This window comes from Vespa mandarinia, chromosome 21 (assembly GCF_050613455.1).
Source record: "Vespa mandarinia isolate Hongniang chromosome 21, ASM5061345v1, whole genome shotgun sequence".
Lineage (NCBI taxonomy): Eukaryota > Metazoa > Arthropoda > Insecta > Hymenoptera > Vespidae > Vespa > Vespa mandarinia.
The window spans coordinates 942,501-958,407 of record NC_140830.1 but is presented as its reverse complement, the minus strand read 5'-3'; the positions used below and the strand labels follow the sequence as shown (position 1 = coordinate 958,407).

Genomic DNA, 15,907 nt, shown 5'->3' with positions numbered 1-15,907 from the left:
TTCGGGGTCCAGAACGCAGGAGCGAAGATATATCACGTTGTCGGCCGACATACCATTCTTTTGCGGCAGAACCGTGCCGACACTACGCACAGGATTCACAAATTAAGGAGCGCCAAAGTCCGCGGCATGCCGTAGGTATGGCGCTATCGCGCTTCATAAAACTTCGTTAGCAGGCTGCAAGTAGACGGCAGCTCTCGAGCGTACGACCCCTACGTACCTAGCTATATATATATATATATATATATATATATATATATGTATATATTTATATATATATATATATATATATATATAATACATATAGGTACCTGTATGTATTTACGTATGTATACTTACATACGCATTCGCGCGTAAACGTTGACGATGTCCCCAGACCGTTGCCAGGACCAACAGGGAGGGAAACAAAAAAGGAAAAAGAAAAAAAAAAAGAAAAAACAAAGAAAGAAAGAAAGAAAGAACGAGCGAACGAACGAACGAACGAACGAACGAAAAAAAAAAAAAAAAAAAAAAGAAAAAAGAAATTCATTTCGTGTAACCCACCATGAGATATCCTAGCGCGTCTTTCATGGTAACTTCGCATTAATCCGATTACCCTCGACGTCCCTGTTCTCTCGTCGTCCATGAATTTTTTCCTATTTCTTAGTCTGCGTTTCCGGTGTTGTATGTTCCACCATCATACCGCTCACTGAGAGAAAGAGAAAGATAGAGAGAAAGGAAGGGTGAAAGAGAGAGAGAGAGAGAGAGAGAGAGAGAGAGAAAACTAGTCGTTTGGACGTTGCTGAGACCACCGTCTTTCTTAATCGGCCGTAATTAGTGTACTCCCAACGACGACACGGTTGTGTACTCGTTAAGACTCGCGGGTGAGGCTTTGATGCATTCGAGTTGTTACCTTGAGATTGTACTATGCGTCGTTTGATTTCTTTCTTTCTCTCTCTCTCTTTCTCTCTCTCTCTCTCATTCTCTCTCTCTCTCTCTGTCTATCTATCTATCTATTTATCTATCTATGTATCTATCTATGTATCTATTTATCTGTCTCTCCTCTCTCTATCTCGCTCTAGTTTTTACATCTGATCTATCTTTCATTTTCAACGTAGTCATTGTACTCCTCGAATTCATCGGAATTTAATAAGGATATTTCAAATGAAAAAATTTCGAGGAAATTAAAATTAATGAAAAATATATTAATTAATTAATACGATGAAACAATCAATTAATAAATAAAATAATATAGAGTTAATTGAAAATCTATTAATTCATTATTATTATGAAACAATTAATTAATAGATGAAATAAAATGGAATTAATTCGAAATGTATTAATTAATTAATTAATTAATTAATAACTTTTAAATTATTAATTCATTTAATGATTTAATAATGAAACGATGAAAAATGTTATTCTAAAATGTATAATTTTTTAATCGGACGAGAAAAAGCGAACGACACAAATGTTATTTTTAAATATTTACTATTTCAATTGTAGACACGTTTATGGGCACTTCTTTTTATTTTTTTTTTTTATTTTTTTATTTTTTTTTTTTTGATAGGAACAGCTTTGCCTTGTTTTTCTTTTTGTTTGCCTAACTTATCGTACTATTTACTTAGTGTCATGAAAATAAATAAATAAAAAAAAAAAAAAAAAAAAAAAAAAAGAAAATATTCTGGTACATTGTTTCGTAAATTCTTCGATTCTTCGAAATGGTAATAACTTTATTTAATTTCTTTACCATTTAACTGAGAATATTTTATTTTTAATCCTAATACAATGTCAAATGTCAAATATTCAAAATTAATTGACAATTATATATTATTCTTATTATCTGACAATTTTAAATTAATATCAATAAAATTTCGAATTTAACTTAACGACACATCCTTGTCACATTATTTCAATTTTAAAATCATATTTACTTATTGTAATCGAGAAGACAACATAGATGCATATAAAAAAAAAAAAAAAAGAAAAGGTATATATTAGGTGGACCGGAAAGTAATGTCGTTTCTGCGCGATATTTGATTGTGATTAAAAATAAAAACTTGTTAAAAAATTTATTCGTTTGAATTTAATTTAAGAAAACAGCATTACTTTCCGGTACCCCTATATATATATATATATATACACAATATATTAACAGTAGGGATGATTTTAAAAGAATTAACTTTAATCCAAACTTTTATTGATATCGATACACACATACACACACACACACACACATATATATATATATATATATATATATACATGAAATCGATTCTAACGGGTTGTAAGTTGTAATCTCGTACTTCGAAGAAGAAAATGTCCCGTTCATCGAAGTCGAGATGATATTGGTCAGCCACGTGGCCTCTAATATCTCGTATCAAGTATGTACATCGTAGTATATTCTACCAATCCTCGATGCTCGTTAATTTACAGTAGATATATATATATCTATGTATATATGTATATATATATATATATATATATATATGTATATGTATATAAACCGTTAACAGTGAATAGAGGGCCAAAGTCGTAGATAGAAAGCGACGACGATTCTGTGGGTGAGGAAGTATAATGAGGGGATGGAAGTGAGGAATGGGTTGACGATATGGAGAGAAAGAGAGAGAGAGAGAGAGAGAGAGAGAGAGATAGAGAAAAAGAAAAAAGAATTGAGGAAGGGATTAAACTCACAAACACGAATTATACTGTACGTGAAAACGTGCAAACACGTTCATACATACGTGAGAGTGAGTATGTAAGTGAGGTTGAAAAAAAAAAAAAGAGGGAAAAAGAAAGAGAAAAAGAGAGAAAGAGAGAGAGAGAGAGAGAGAGAGAGAGAGAGAAAGAGCTCGCGCGCGAGATTCTCGTCATTAGGTACGTAGCCTCGTTAGGATGAGTTTTTCCAGCGCTAATGAGCTTGCCTGCAGGTTGTCTCCATCGTTACAGAGGGTCCAGAACGTATAGCATTCGCGAGCATGCGCAGTCCGCACACGCCGCCGCCGTCGTCGGACCCTCGTCCATACGCTTGCTTTCTATGACGCCCCCGCATGAATCTGGAGAGAAAGAGAACAAGAGAGAAAGAGAGAGAGAGAGAGAGAGAGACTGGACACTCGTTTTAATCTAGCCTTGGACGTTGCTGCTCGCGTTCTCCCTCGTCGTCCGCGTCGACGACGTTAGCGCTATAGCGGTTTGCCGACTTTGGGAAAATTAAAACGCATGTCTCCGTGGATTCAACCACGGACTGTATGGTTATCCTCTTTCTCTCGTCTTTCCGCATTACGCGTTACGTTTCTTCGTTACCCTCATTCCAACGAACGTGATATCATATTCACGTCAACGTTGTATAACGTTGGGACACCACCATCCCCCTCTTCCCCCCTTGCTCACACCCTTTTCTCCTCTCTCGCACTCTGCTCCTTCTCCTCCTCCTCCTCCTCCTCCTCTTCCTCCTCCTCTTCCACCTCCTCCTCCACAAGCAAGCAAGCAAGCAAGTTGACCCCTTTCAACCTCACCTCCTCCTTCGTGTAAGCGAAAAGAGAGAATATCTATCTTGATTAACGTTTCTTTTTTTCTTTTCTTTTTCTTTTTCTTTTTTTATTTCCTTGTTTGTTTGTTCGTTCGTTCGTTCGTTCGTTCGTTCGTTCGTTCGTTTTTCCTTTTCTTTTTCTATTTCTTTTTCTATTTCTTTTTCTTTTTCTTTTTCTTTTTCTTTTTCTTTCCCTTCGTTCTTTTTTAATTTGATAACTTAACGTTACCTTATCCGTGATTCTCTCGCTCACTCCCGCCCCAACCCCTTCTTCATTCGTCTCTCACTATCCTCCTTATCAAATCTCTTCCAATGTATGATTGAAATTTTATTATTATTATTATTATTATATATGTACATATTTTTTTTTCTTAAATGTTTATATAACGAACGTAGATCGATCTCTGAAATAATTTTATTCGCATTATAACACAGAAGTAAATAACAAGGGATTATTTGACCGTTCCAATAAAAAAAAAAAAAAAAAAAAAAAAAAAAAGAAAGAGAAATAAACAATTTTTTTAATAATATATATAAATTATTAAATAATTATTTATTCTTAATAATATATATATATACACATGTATACATACATATATATATATATATATATATATATATATATATATCTTCTTAATCTTCGTCCGGATTCGTGCCAAGAATTTACGTATCTATACGCCTCTTTCCAACTTGAAATATCTCTCAATGGAGTCATTCGAATTAAAAAGAGTAATTTGAGCAGACGCACAAATTCGACTTCTGGCTCGTTCGATGATCCAAAAGTTATTTTCATTTTATTATATTTTCTTTCTTTTTCTTTTTTTTATTATCACTTTTCTTTTTTTCTCTTTCCTATACCTTCCTAATCCTCTCTCTCTCTCTCTCTCTCTCTCTCTGTCTGTTTTTGTTTCTTTCTCCTCCCCCTCTCTCTACTTCCGCCTTTCTCCCTTCTTTCAGTAGAAAAAAAAATTCAAAAATTAAAAAAGGAATATATATATCTTAATCTTCGTTCGGAATCATGCCAAGAATTTACATACCTATACGTCTTTTCAACTTGAAAGATCTTTCAATGGAAGTCACACGAATTAAGAGAGTAATTTGAGCACGGCCAAATTCGACTTCTGGCTTGTTCGAGAATCCACGGTTATATATATATTTTTTTTTTTGGTTCCTTCTTTGTTTTTCATTTTTTTTCTTTTTATTTTTTCTTCTTACTCCTTCTCTTCCTCTATACCTTTTCAACCACCTATCTCTCTCTCTCTCTCTCGCTCTGTTTTTCTCTTTCTTTAACCCCATCCTCCCACTTCGCTTGTTCCTTCCCCCTTTACCCCTACCCCACCCCCTCCCCGCCCATCCGTCCTAACCCAACTCCTTCTCATTCCTCTGTCTTATTTAACACTGTAATCGACTACTCTCAAAGTGTATCTTCCTTCTCTCGGAGTGCCGTACGACGTCGCCATTCATCCCGGTCCGTCGGGATGCTAGACGTGGTTAATTCGCAAATATTTCAACGTGTCTCACGTGTCCCTTTCTGAAAATACGCTACAGCTGCTCGCGTCTTGTCTACACGCTGGGCCACCGACGCTCGACTTTCGAGTTCTCGAAGTTTCTTTCGAAAAAAAAAAAAAAAAAGAATTCATTCCTGAATACACGTTCACCACCTACTTCTACCAATACCACTGTCTCCAACATCATCATCATCATCATCATCACCATTACCATCATCATCAACAGTATCATCATCATCATCGCTACCACCACCATCACCACTGCTACCATCATCGTAGCCATTTCCCTCAATCCCTGTCCACCCGACCCTTGTTCCCTTACCTCTTCCTTGCTTACTTCGTTTTGAAAAATCATCGTTCTCTAGCAAGGCACGCATTTATCTCTAGCTTGGACCAACCACGATTCTAATCCTTTTCCCTCATTATCTTTGTTACAGACAGCTTTGCATTGGGCCGCGAAACATGGCGACGAGAACATCGTCAAAATGATTGCTGGCACGTACAGGGACTACATCAAGGACGTGAACGTAACCACGGTGAATATCTTTGAATATATATATAAATATTAAATGTATGTTTTATAATATGAAATTTTTTTTATATCATATATATTACGTTTATGATGGATATGTTTATAATTATCTTTTTGGTATGGAATGTTTGATATGAAAAAAAAAATTTTTTTATCTTTTTTGTTCTCGGTTCGATTGATTGTTCATTGTCTCATCGCAGAATGGGGTAAGTAGTTTTTAAAAAAATTGAATCATATAAATTATATGACTTATTATATATTTATTATATATTAAATTATATTTATATATTTATTATATATTAAAATATATAAATATAATTAATTAATTAATACAATTGAAATCATATATATATATGATAATATCATTATAATAATTTATTATAATGAATACAATATATTTAATATAATATAATATTTATATATATATATATACATATATATATATATATTTGATCAGTGTATATGTGTTCTGATATCTCATGTATCTATATTTAATTAAGATCAATTATATGAAAGAGAAGATAAAGTTAAGATAATAATTTAAACTATCTTTATTCAGATACTTGATCAAGATAATTGACGATAATTATTTTCTTTCTTTTTTTTTTAATTCTTTTTTTTTTTGCTAAACAAAGAGTTGTTTAGATAAAACAGAGTCAAGAGTAAAATTATAATTCAATAATAATACAAAAATGATTATTATAATTTTTAATTATCATTTAATGTAAATTAATTTTCTAATCTATTTAAATATTAGACAAATTGTATAGAAATTTACGATATTACAGAAATATTTTCGAAAACAATAACGAATGATAATAAACAATAAAGATCCTTATGATTCATAATTAGCGAAGTATTAATACCATTATGATAAAAAAAAAAAATAAATAAAAGAGGGAGAGAGAGAAAAGGAAAGAAAAGATCAAGAAACCTAAACAAAAAGAACAACAAAACGAAACGAAAGAAAAGAAAAAAAAACCATAAAAAGGAATTACTATTTTTCTTTCGTTTATAATCAATTAACAATTAACAAAACGTATTTTCAATTAGATTTGTAAAAACACATCTCTGTACAATTTCATATCATCACGTGTGTTAATGAGTAAAGATTAAAAATACGTGATAATAATATTTCATCATCGATAAATCAAAAATTAATATAAATATGGCCGATTATTATTGACGTTAACACTGTGTAAATATTATATCATCCAACACATATATATATATATATATATATATATATATGTATACATATAATTATAAGATAGACATCTGACATGTGATGTTGAGGCGAGGCAAAGAGAAAGAAATAAAGAGAAAAAGAGATAGACAAACAGAGAAAGAGAGTGAGTGAGAGAGAGAGAGAGAGAGAGAGAAGAATAATAAAAGCAAAGAAAAAGAAAAGGAAACAAGAAAAAAAGGGAAAAAAATAAAAAAAAAAAAAGAAAAGACAGAAAAAAAAGGAAATAGAGAGTTTGTCGAGGTTACTGTAAAGAAAGAAAGAAAGAAATAAAGAAAGAAGGAAGAAAGGAAAGAAGGAAGGAAGGAAGGAAGGAAGGAAAGAAGGAAGGAAGGAAAGAGTGGTAAGGGCAAACGAAGCGCACAGAGAAGTCCGCAGATAGGATCAGATGTGTGTGGTCCACCGCTTTGCTCTTTATAAGACTTATGTAAGCCAGGATGCGCGAGGGCCAAGAAAGAGAAAGAGAAAGAGAAAGAGAAGCACGGTGACCGTGGGTGTGTAAGAGAAAGAGAGAGAGAGAGAGAGAGAGAGAGAGAGAGAGAGAGAGAGAGAGAGAACGGTCCATGCTCGTTAGCGGCTCGCGACAAACACCGTAGGGCTGCTGCCGCCGCCATAGGTACATAGGTAGGTGGATACCTACGAGCCCTTTGGTAAGGACAACATACGATAGTACGGAAAGTTAAACGATTGAATTACCTAAAATGGATTTTATGCTTTTGTCGATCGTATATAAGAAAAAAAAAAAAAAAGAAAGAAAGAAAAAGAAAAGAGAAAAAAAGAAAAGTAGAAAATTGAAAAAAAAAAGAAAGAAAAAAAAATAAAAGAAAGGAAGAAAGAAAGGAAAAGAAAAAATCATTCGTTATGCCATTTCGAATTCTTCCTTGTGAAAAGAGATGAACGTGAAGGAGGAGGGAAGTTATTAAAAAATTCACAATTTCAAAGTTACGATTGGAAGGTTTAAAAAAAAAAAAAAAAAAAAAAAAAATAAAATAAAATAAAATAAAATTCGATCTTCCGATAGGCATGGAATCATGTCGATCCATTGTTTCTTTTCTTTTGGATTTTTATTTTGTTTTCCTTTTTCTTCTTTATTTCTTTTTTCCCACCCCCGATTATTGTCCTTATCATCACGATAATTGTTCATATCGCGAATAAAGGAAAAAAAGAAAAAAAAAAGAGAGAGAGAGAGAGAGAGAGAGAGAAAAGACTAGCATCTTTTCTTCGAGATCTCAAGATTATCGTATATATAAATAGTTATCTAGATCGTGTAGGGAGAACTCGTAGATCGCCACTCGTCCAATCGAATGTAAAACGATCTCTCGAAGGAATGGCAAAGCCATTTGTTTTGCACACGCAAGTTAAACGACCGTGCCGACACCCGCACAGCGCACCTCTTCCTCTCCTCCTCTTCTTCTTCCCTTCTTATATTCTTCCTTCTTCTTCTTCGTCTTCTTCTTCTTCTTCTTCTTCTTCTTCTTCTTCTTCTTCTTCTTCTTCTTTCGTTTTTCATCGTTTTTATTCTTCCTTCTTCTTCGTCTACCTCTTCGTTTCGCGTCTTTGGAGTCTCGGTCAAGGCGCACGCTCGCCTCTCATGTAAATCGGCTAATTCCATCGGCGTACATTAATTATCTCGTTACGTATACAAGCGCACCGTAAGCGACCGTGTGTACGATTTTACTCGGAGTTTCGACTTGGATCGAATGAAGAGAGAAAGAGAGGGAGAGAGAGGGGGAGAGAGGGAAAGAGAGAGAGAGAGAGAGAGAGGCCGCATTCTCAGTGCCCAATTATCCGAGGGAAGGAGAAATCTTTTTTACCAGGGCTGCATTAACTCCCTTATTCTCTCTCTCTCTCTCTCTCTCTCTCTCTCTCTCTTTATCTCTCTCTTTCTCTCTTTATCTCTCTCTTTCTATCTCTACGTCTATCTCTGTCCACTTATCTATCTATGTACCCATCTATCTCTTTCAGTCACTCTTATTTCGTTTTTTTCCGTTCGTTTCTTTTCTTTTTTTCTTTTCTTTTCTTTCTTTTTTTCTTTTTTTTTTTTTCTTTTAGTTTTTCCCTTTACCTCTTTCCTTTTCTACTTTAATCTCGTTTCACGATGCAAAATAATGCTAATAGAAGTTGCAAAATAGTATGGCCAATTTGTTAAAACATTATCGTACCTCGCTTACCGTCGCTACGAAACGAGTTTCTTACATGAGAAAAAGAAAATTTTTGATATTCTTCAAGTTATACTATTTACACTATTTACATTACTATTTACATTATACTACATTTACTATTTACATTATATTATATATATATATATATATATATGCGTATATGTGTGTGTGTATGTATTTATGTATATATATATATTCATATGCATATATATATATATATATATATATATATATATATATATATATATATATATATATATACAGTATATAATGAATTATGTATATATATGTATATGTGTATATGTGTTTGTGTATGTATAAATTAAAAGATATATAAAGAATATATATATATATATATATATATATATATATATACTATTTACATTATATTATATATATATGCGTATATGTGTGTGTGTATGTATTTATGTATATATATATATGTATATAATATTTATATACAGTATATAATGAATTATGTATATATATATGTTTGTGTATATATAAGTTAAAAGATATATAAAGAAAATATATATATATATATATATATATATATATATATATGTATATATATATATATGTATAAATTATATATATAAGTTGAAGAATACCAAAATATATATATATATAAAATTTCGAGTATAAATGAATAGACAGAGATTATTGAACATTGTGATACCATCTTTAATACAAAATTTATATTCTGATAAACATTAAAGTTATACACACACACACACATACACATACACATACACACACATATTTATGTATGTATGTATATATATGTATGTATGTTTACTTCAATCACAATGACAAGAACCATCGTAGAGTCATCGATAATGATAGTTATGTTGTGCACCGATGAAACTTATTTTACCGTGATACAAGGATCAAGATTACTCATGGGCTCGTTGAGATCGACACTTTGTGATCGACGATGATTGGATGATAAAGGCTAACGCATTTTCCTCGTGTATACGATAATAACGACGACGATAACAACGACGACGATGATGACAACGATGATGATAATGATAATAGATAATGATAATAGATAATGATAATGATAATGATAATGATGATAATAATAATGATGATGATCTTTCGGATATTATATAATCTTACTATCTTATATATTCTTACTGAAATTTTCAAGATCATTTTAATGTCAATGAAACATCGATGATCTTGAAAAGAATTGAAAAAAAATTGTGTATCAATCGAGATATTAATTGTTTTTGAATTAAAATGTTTCTTCCTCTGACATTTCTTTGTCTAATGGAAAATAATGAAGATAATTGAAAAATATATCGATTAATTAGGATTAACTTCGATTAAATTGAAAATTCGAAAGAAAATGACGTTAAAAAAATTCAATGAAAATATCGAATTCATTCAATCAAATAATTTCTTACATTTGACGATTCATATTCGTATGATCGATAACAATGAGGATAATAGAAGAATTAAGAAAAATATATCGATTAATTGGAAATATCATCGACGATCTTGAAAACTCAAAAAAAAAAAAAGGAGAAAGAGGAAAAAGTAATGACATTAAAAAAAATAAGTCGTATTAAAATCAAAATATTAAAATACTTTGAATTAAAAAATTTTTTCCGTTCGACATTTTTTTCGTTCACGATCAAGAAATAAATCCAGATAATAAAATAATTAAGATAAATATATCGTTTGATTAGGAAAAAAAATCATCGACGACATTGAAAACTCGTAAAAAAAAAGTGAATCAAAATATCGAACACATTTGATCGAACAATTTCTTCCAATTGACGATTACATTTGTACAATCAAGAAGGTTAATTCGTACGAATATGATAAAATAATTAAAAAAAAAAAAAAATCTATTAATAAGAAAAACATCGATGCTATGAAAAACTCAAAAAAAAAAAAAGTGAATCAAAATATCGAACACATTTGATCGAACAATTTCTTTCATTTGATGATTACATTCGTACAATCAAGAACGTTAATTCGTACAAATATAATAAAATAATTAAAAAAAAAAAAAAATCTATTAATAAGGAAAAACATCGACGCCATGAAAAATTCGTAAAAAAAAGGTGAATCAAAATATTTGATCGAACAATTTCTTCCATTTGACGATTACATTCGTACGATCAAGAATAATGAATATAATTAAAATATTTCGTATTAGATATAAGATATCATCATTACAACATATATTTAGCATATTTGTGAGTGACAGGATATCGAAATATCGAACAATTTCTTCCATTTGACGATTACATTCGTACAATCAAGAACGTTAATTCGTACAAATATAATAAAATAATTAAAAAAAAAAATCTATTAATAAGGAAAAACATCGACGCTATGAAAAACTCAAAAAAAAAAAGTGAATCAAAATATCGAACACATTTGATCGAACAATTTCTTTCATTTGATGATTACATTCGTACAATCAAGAACGTTAATTCGTACAAATATAATAAAATAATTAAAAAAAAAAAAAATCTATTAATAAGGAAAAACATCGATGCCATGAAAAATTCGTAAAAAAAAAAGTGAATCAAAACATTTGATCGAACAATTTCTTCCATTTGACGATTACATTCGTACGATCAAGAATAATGAATATAATTAAAATATTTCGTATTAGATTTAAGATATCATTACAACATATATTTAGCATATTTGTGAGTGACAGGATATCCGTGTATTCGTGTATACGAGGCAGTAAGCAACTAATCCAGGACCCGAATGAACTTATCCTCGGTTTGCCGCAGTTCCTTTTTCTCTTCCGACGGCTTTGGTAACAGACGGTAGACCGTGCCGCAAAACGTAATCTGTCAGCAGCGTCGCGTCACGGCCGCCTCCAACGGCAGTCGCACTTTTCTGTACGGCTTATCCGTAGCTCTTCGTTACCCGAGCTCTTCGTTAATCCCTCGACAAAAAAAAGAGGGTCGATGGGGAAAAAAAAAAGAAAGAAAAAAAAAAAGAAAAAAAAGAAAAAAGAAAGGAAGAAAGAACGATAGAATTCAATCTTTCACGAACCAAAAACATAAATTGAACGTTTGTTTCGAGCAAATTTCATTCTTTTGCTTATAACTTTTGATTTGAAAACTTTTTAACATCACGATAGATCGAAATGATATTTCGAAATTATTGCTAATTATTAACATGAAAAATATAATTCGTACTAAAGTACTTCTTATTTGATTTTGTTCATTTAATGTATGTTATTATTATTTTAAATTAACTGGTATAATAGTTGTATGGTAATAATTGTGAAATGGTCAATGACGTTTTAAAATTTAAACAAAATATTTCTAATGATTAACATGGGATATATTATTCGTATTAACATACTGTTAATTGCTATCTGTTAATATGATGATTGTTATTATTATTAAAAATTATCAGAAAAAGAAGAATATTAAATGGTCAATGATATATTTAAATATCGATCAAGATATTGCTAATTATTAACATAGGAGATATTAATCGTATTAACATATTACTGATTTTTATCTGTTAATTTAATGATTGTTATTATTATTAAAAATTATCAGAAAAGAAAAATATTAAATGGTTAATAATATATTTAAATATCGATCAAGATATTGCTAATTATTAACATGGGAGATATTAATCGTATTAACATATTACTGATTTTTATCTGTTAATTTAATGATTGTTATTATTATTAAAAATCATCAGAAAAAGAAAATTATTAAATGGTCAATGATATATTTAAATATCGATCAAGATATTGTTAATTATTAACATAGGAGATATTAATCGTATTAACATATTACTGATTTTTATCTGTTAATTTAATGATTGTTATTATTATTAAAAATTATCAGAAAAAGAAAATTATTGAATGGTCAACGAAATTTCCAAATTTCGATCAAGATATTGCTAATTATTAACATGGGAGATATTAATCGTATTAACATATTACTGATTTTTATCTGTTAATTTAATGATTGTTATTATTATTAAAAATTATCAGAAAAAGAAAAATATTAAATGGTTAACGAAATTTCCATCGAAATTTCGATCAAGATATTGCCAACTATTAATATGGAAGATATTATTTGTATTAACATACTATTTATTGTTTTATCTTAATTTAATGATACTTATTATTATTATAAATTATCTGTTATATTAATTATGAAATGATCTGATGAAGTTATCTGATATATTATAAATAATATTAGTAATATAAATTCTTATTAAACTATTTTATTACTAATCATACTCGATAGATAGCCATTTTTTTCTGTCAAGTTTTTTTCATTTATTACATTTTGTATGTTAATTACTAATCGTTGTTCTTATTATTAAAAATTATCAAGGAAAAATAAAAAACGTTAAACGTTCAATGATATCTTGAAATTTGGAGCAAGTTATTGTTAATGATTTTAACATGAGAGAAATTATTCGTATTAACGTACTGCTTATTAGATTTCCATTAATTTAGTAATTATAATATTATTATAATTATTTTAATTATTATATTGTTATTATAAATTATCTAATATGATAATTGTACGATAATAGTTTTGAAATGATCAATGATATTTTAAAATTTTGACGAAAATATTGCTAATGATTAACATGAGAAATATAATTCGTATTAACGTAGTGTTTATTAGATTTCTATTTATTTAATGATTGTTATTATCATTAGAAATTATTAGGAAAAGAAAAAAAAAAAGAAAAGAAAAAATATTAAACGTTCAATGATATCTTAAAATTTCGAGCAAAATATTTTGAATGATTAACACGTAAGATATAATTCATATTTGTATATCGTCTTATTCCTAATCACATACAGTAATTAACAATTTTTTTTTCTCCCCCTTATCAAATATTTTCAATTTATTTTTTGATTATCATTAATTAATGGATCGTACAATACTGCACATTCAATATTTGTTTATAAAACATTTCAACGTTATCGTACGATCTTTAGGAAAATAAAAACAATTCAATAATTAAAATCCAATAGCAATCGAAAGTATTTTATAATGAAAAACATAAAAATGTTAATCCATTTCTATATCGATCCCTTTTCTATCGAATTCTATATTCTATTCATAAAGAAATTATTTTCTATCATTCGAATAATCAAAATCGTTTAATAATCGCGTACGTATTTATTAATTCGAAAAAATTCTCGTTATATCGAATCATCTCTTTAATAATACAACGTTATCACGATAAAAGTAATAAATTAAATTCAATAGTCTCAAGGTTTTTGGGTGCACCGAAGCGTACGAGAAAAAGAAAAAGAAGGAAAAGAAGAAAAGAGAAAAAAAGAAGAAAGAAAGAAAAAAGAAAAAAAGAAGCAAAATAGTCGTACAAAATAGAAAGAGAAAGAAAGAGAGAGAGAGAGAGAGAGAGAGATAGTGAGTTGAAATAGAAGGAGGGAAGGTGAAGGGTCAGACACGATCTCGATGGATAGAGAAAGGATCGGAAATGCGTATAACATGCGAGCCATGGTGAAAAGCAATGGACTCCTTCTTTTATCGTTTCAACGTTCTCTCCGTTTCTCGACGATCGCACACTTTCGCTATTCCAAAGCATGCATATCTTATTCGAGGATTTAGCTCTCGAGTGCGCGACCTTATACAAAAGACAAAGAGAGAGAGACAGAGAGAGAGAGAGAGAGAGAGAGAGAGAGAGAGAGAGAGAGAGAGAGAGAGAGTGAAGGAGGAAGAGAGAGAGAAAAAGGAGAATAGAAACTAAGGGAAACTAAACAAAAAGAGAAAGAGATAGAGAGAGAGAGAAAGAGAGAGAGAGAGAGAGAGAGAAGTTCATAAGAATAGATAAGAAAAGAAAGAGAAGAGAAAGGTAGGTAAGCCATGGCAGAGACAATGAGGAATTAATGGTACACCATTATGGATATCACTTCGAGCGTGCGAAATCGCATTTCCGCGACAAGCGTACGATCCGCAAGAACCTTATGCGCCGTTTTACGCTTCGCTACGCGTTAACGAGTTCGAACTGATTGAAATGGCGAACGTCTATACGAGGAAGGACGATCGTTTGTTTTCTTTTTTCATTGACATGCTTTCTCTCAATCTCCATCTCTCTTTCTTTCTCTCTCTCTCTCTTTCTCTCTCTCTCTCTTTTACACTGTGTTTATGACAGAAGAAAAAAAGAAAAAGAAGATATTTACACAGATATGTACATATATACGTAATATAAACAAGTTTCTTGTGGATTTACATGTGACGAAGAAAATTTATTTATGTGTATGTATATATATATATCATACAAACATATATATATATATATATATATATATATATATATATATATTTATATTTATATGTATAATAAATTAATACAAGTATAATATAGTACTGTCTTATTAAATATATTAATTTAAGAATAAAAATCAATAGATACTATGTATACACATACATACATACATACATACATATATATATATATATATATATATATATATATATATATAGATACGTATGTACAAAACGAAAAACATATGTCGAATGGATAAAGATAGAAAGGCTTCTAAGATACATACATACATACATACATACATACATACATACATACATACATACATACATACATATATACATACATACATACATACATACATACATACATACATACATACATACATACATATAAAACGATCGATCCTATCAACAACGATAACGACGTTTACATTCGCACCTGACGAATATTTTGCTTCTTTTCTTTTTTTCTTCTACTTCCTTCTTTTTTTTGTTTTTTTATTTCTTTCTTTTTTTTTTCTATATGATTCACGTGGAATAATATGTAAATCTCGTATGCACGATGTAGGGAAAAGAAATGAAAAGAAGAAGAAAAAAAAAAGGGTTGGTGGAGGGGGGGGGAAGGTGGAGGGGTGAAACGAGAAAAAAGAAAAAAGAAGAAGGATAAATAAAAGCGAGCAAGCAAAAA

At 30.1% G+C, this 15,907-nt stretch overlaps 1 protein-coding gene across 1 annotated transcript in view; it reads left to right on the top strand.

The window, feature by feature from the left end:
• Nucleotides 1–5,789, top strand: part of LOC118444036 (ankyrin repeat domain-containing protein SOWAHC-like) — a 243,726-nt gene extending 237,937 nt beyond the window's left edge. Inside the window, exons 7-8 of the mRNA XM_085663427.1 lie at nt 5,451–5,549; nt 5,746–5,789. Coding sequence (XP_085519553.1) covers nt 5,451–5,549; nt 5,746–5,766 — 120 coding nt within the window. The 3' untranslated portion in view covers nt 5,767–5,789. The remainder of the gene's footprint in view (nt 1–5,450; nt 5,550–5,745) is intronic.
• Nucleotides 5,790–15,907: the final 10,118 nt, after the last annotated feature.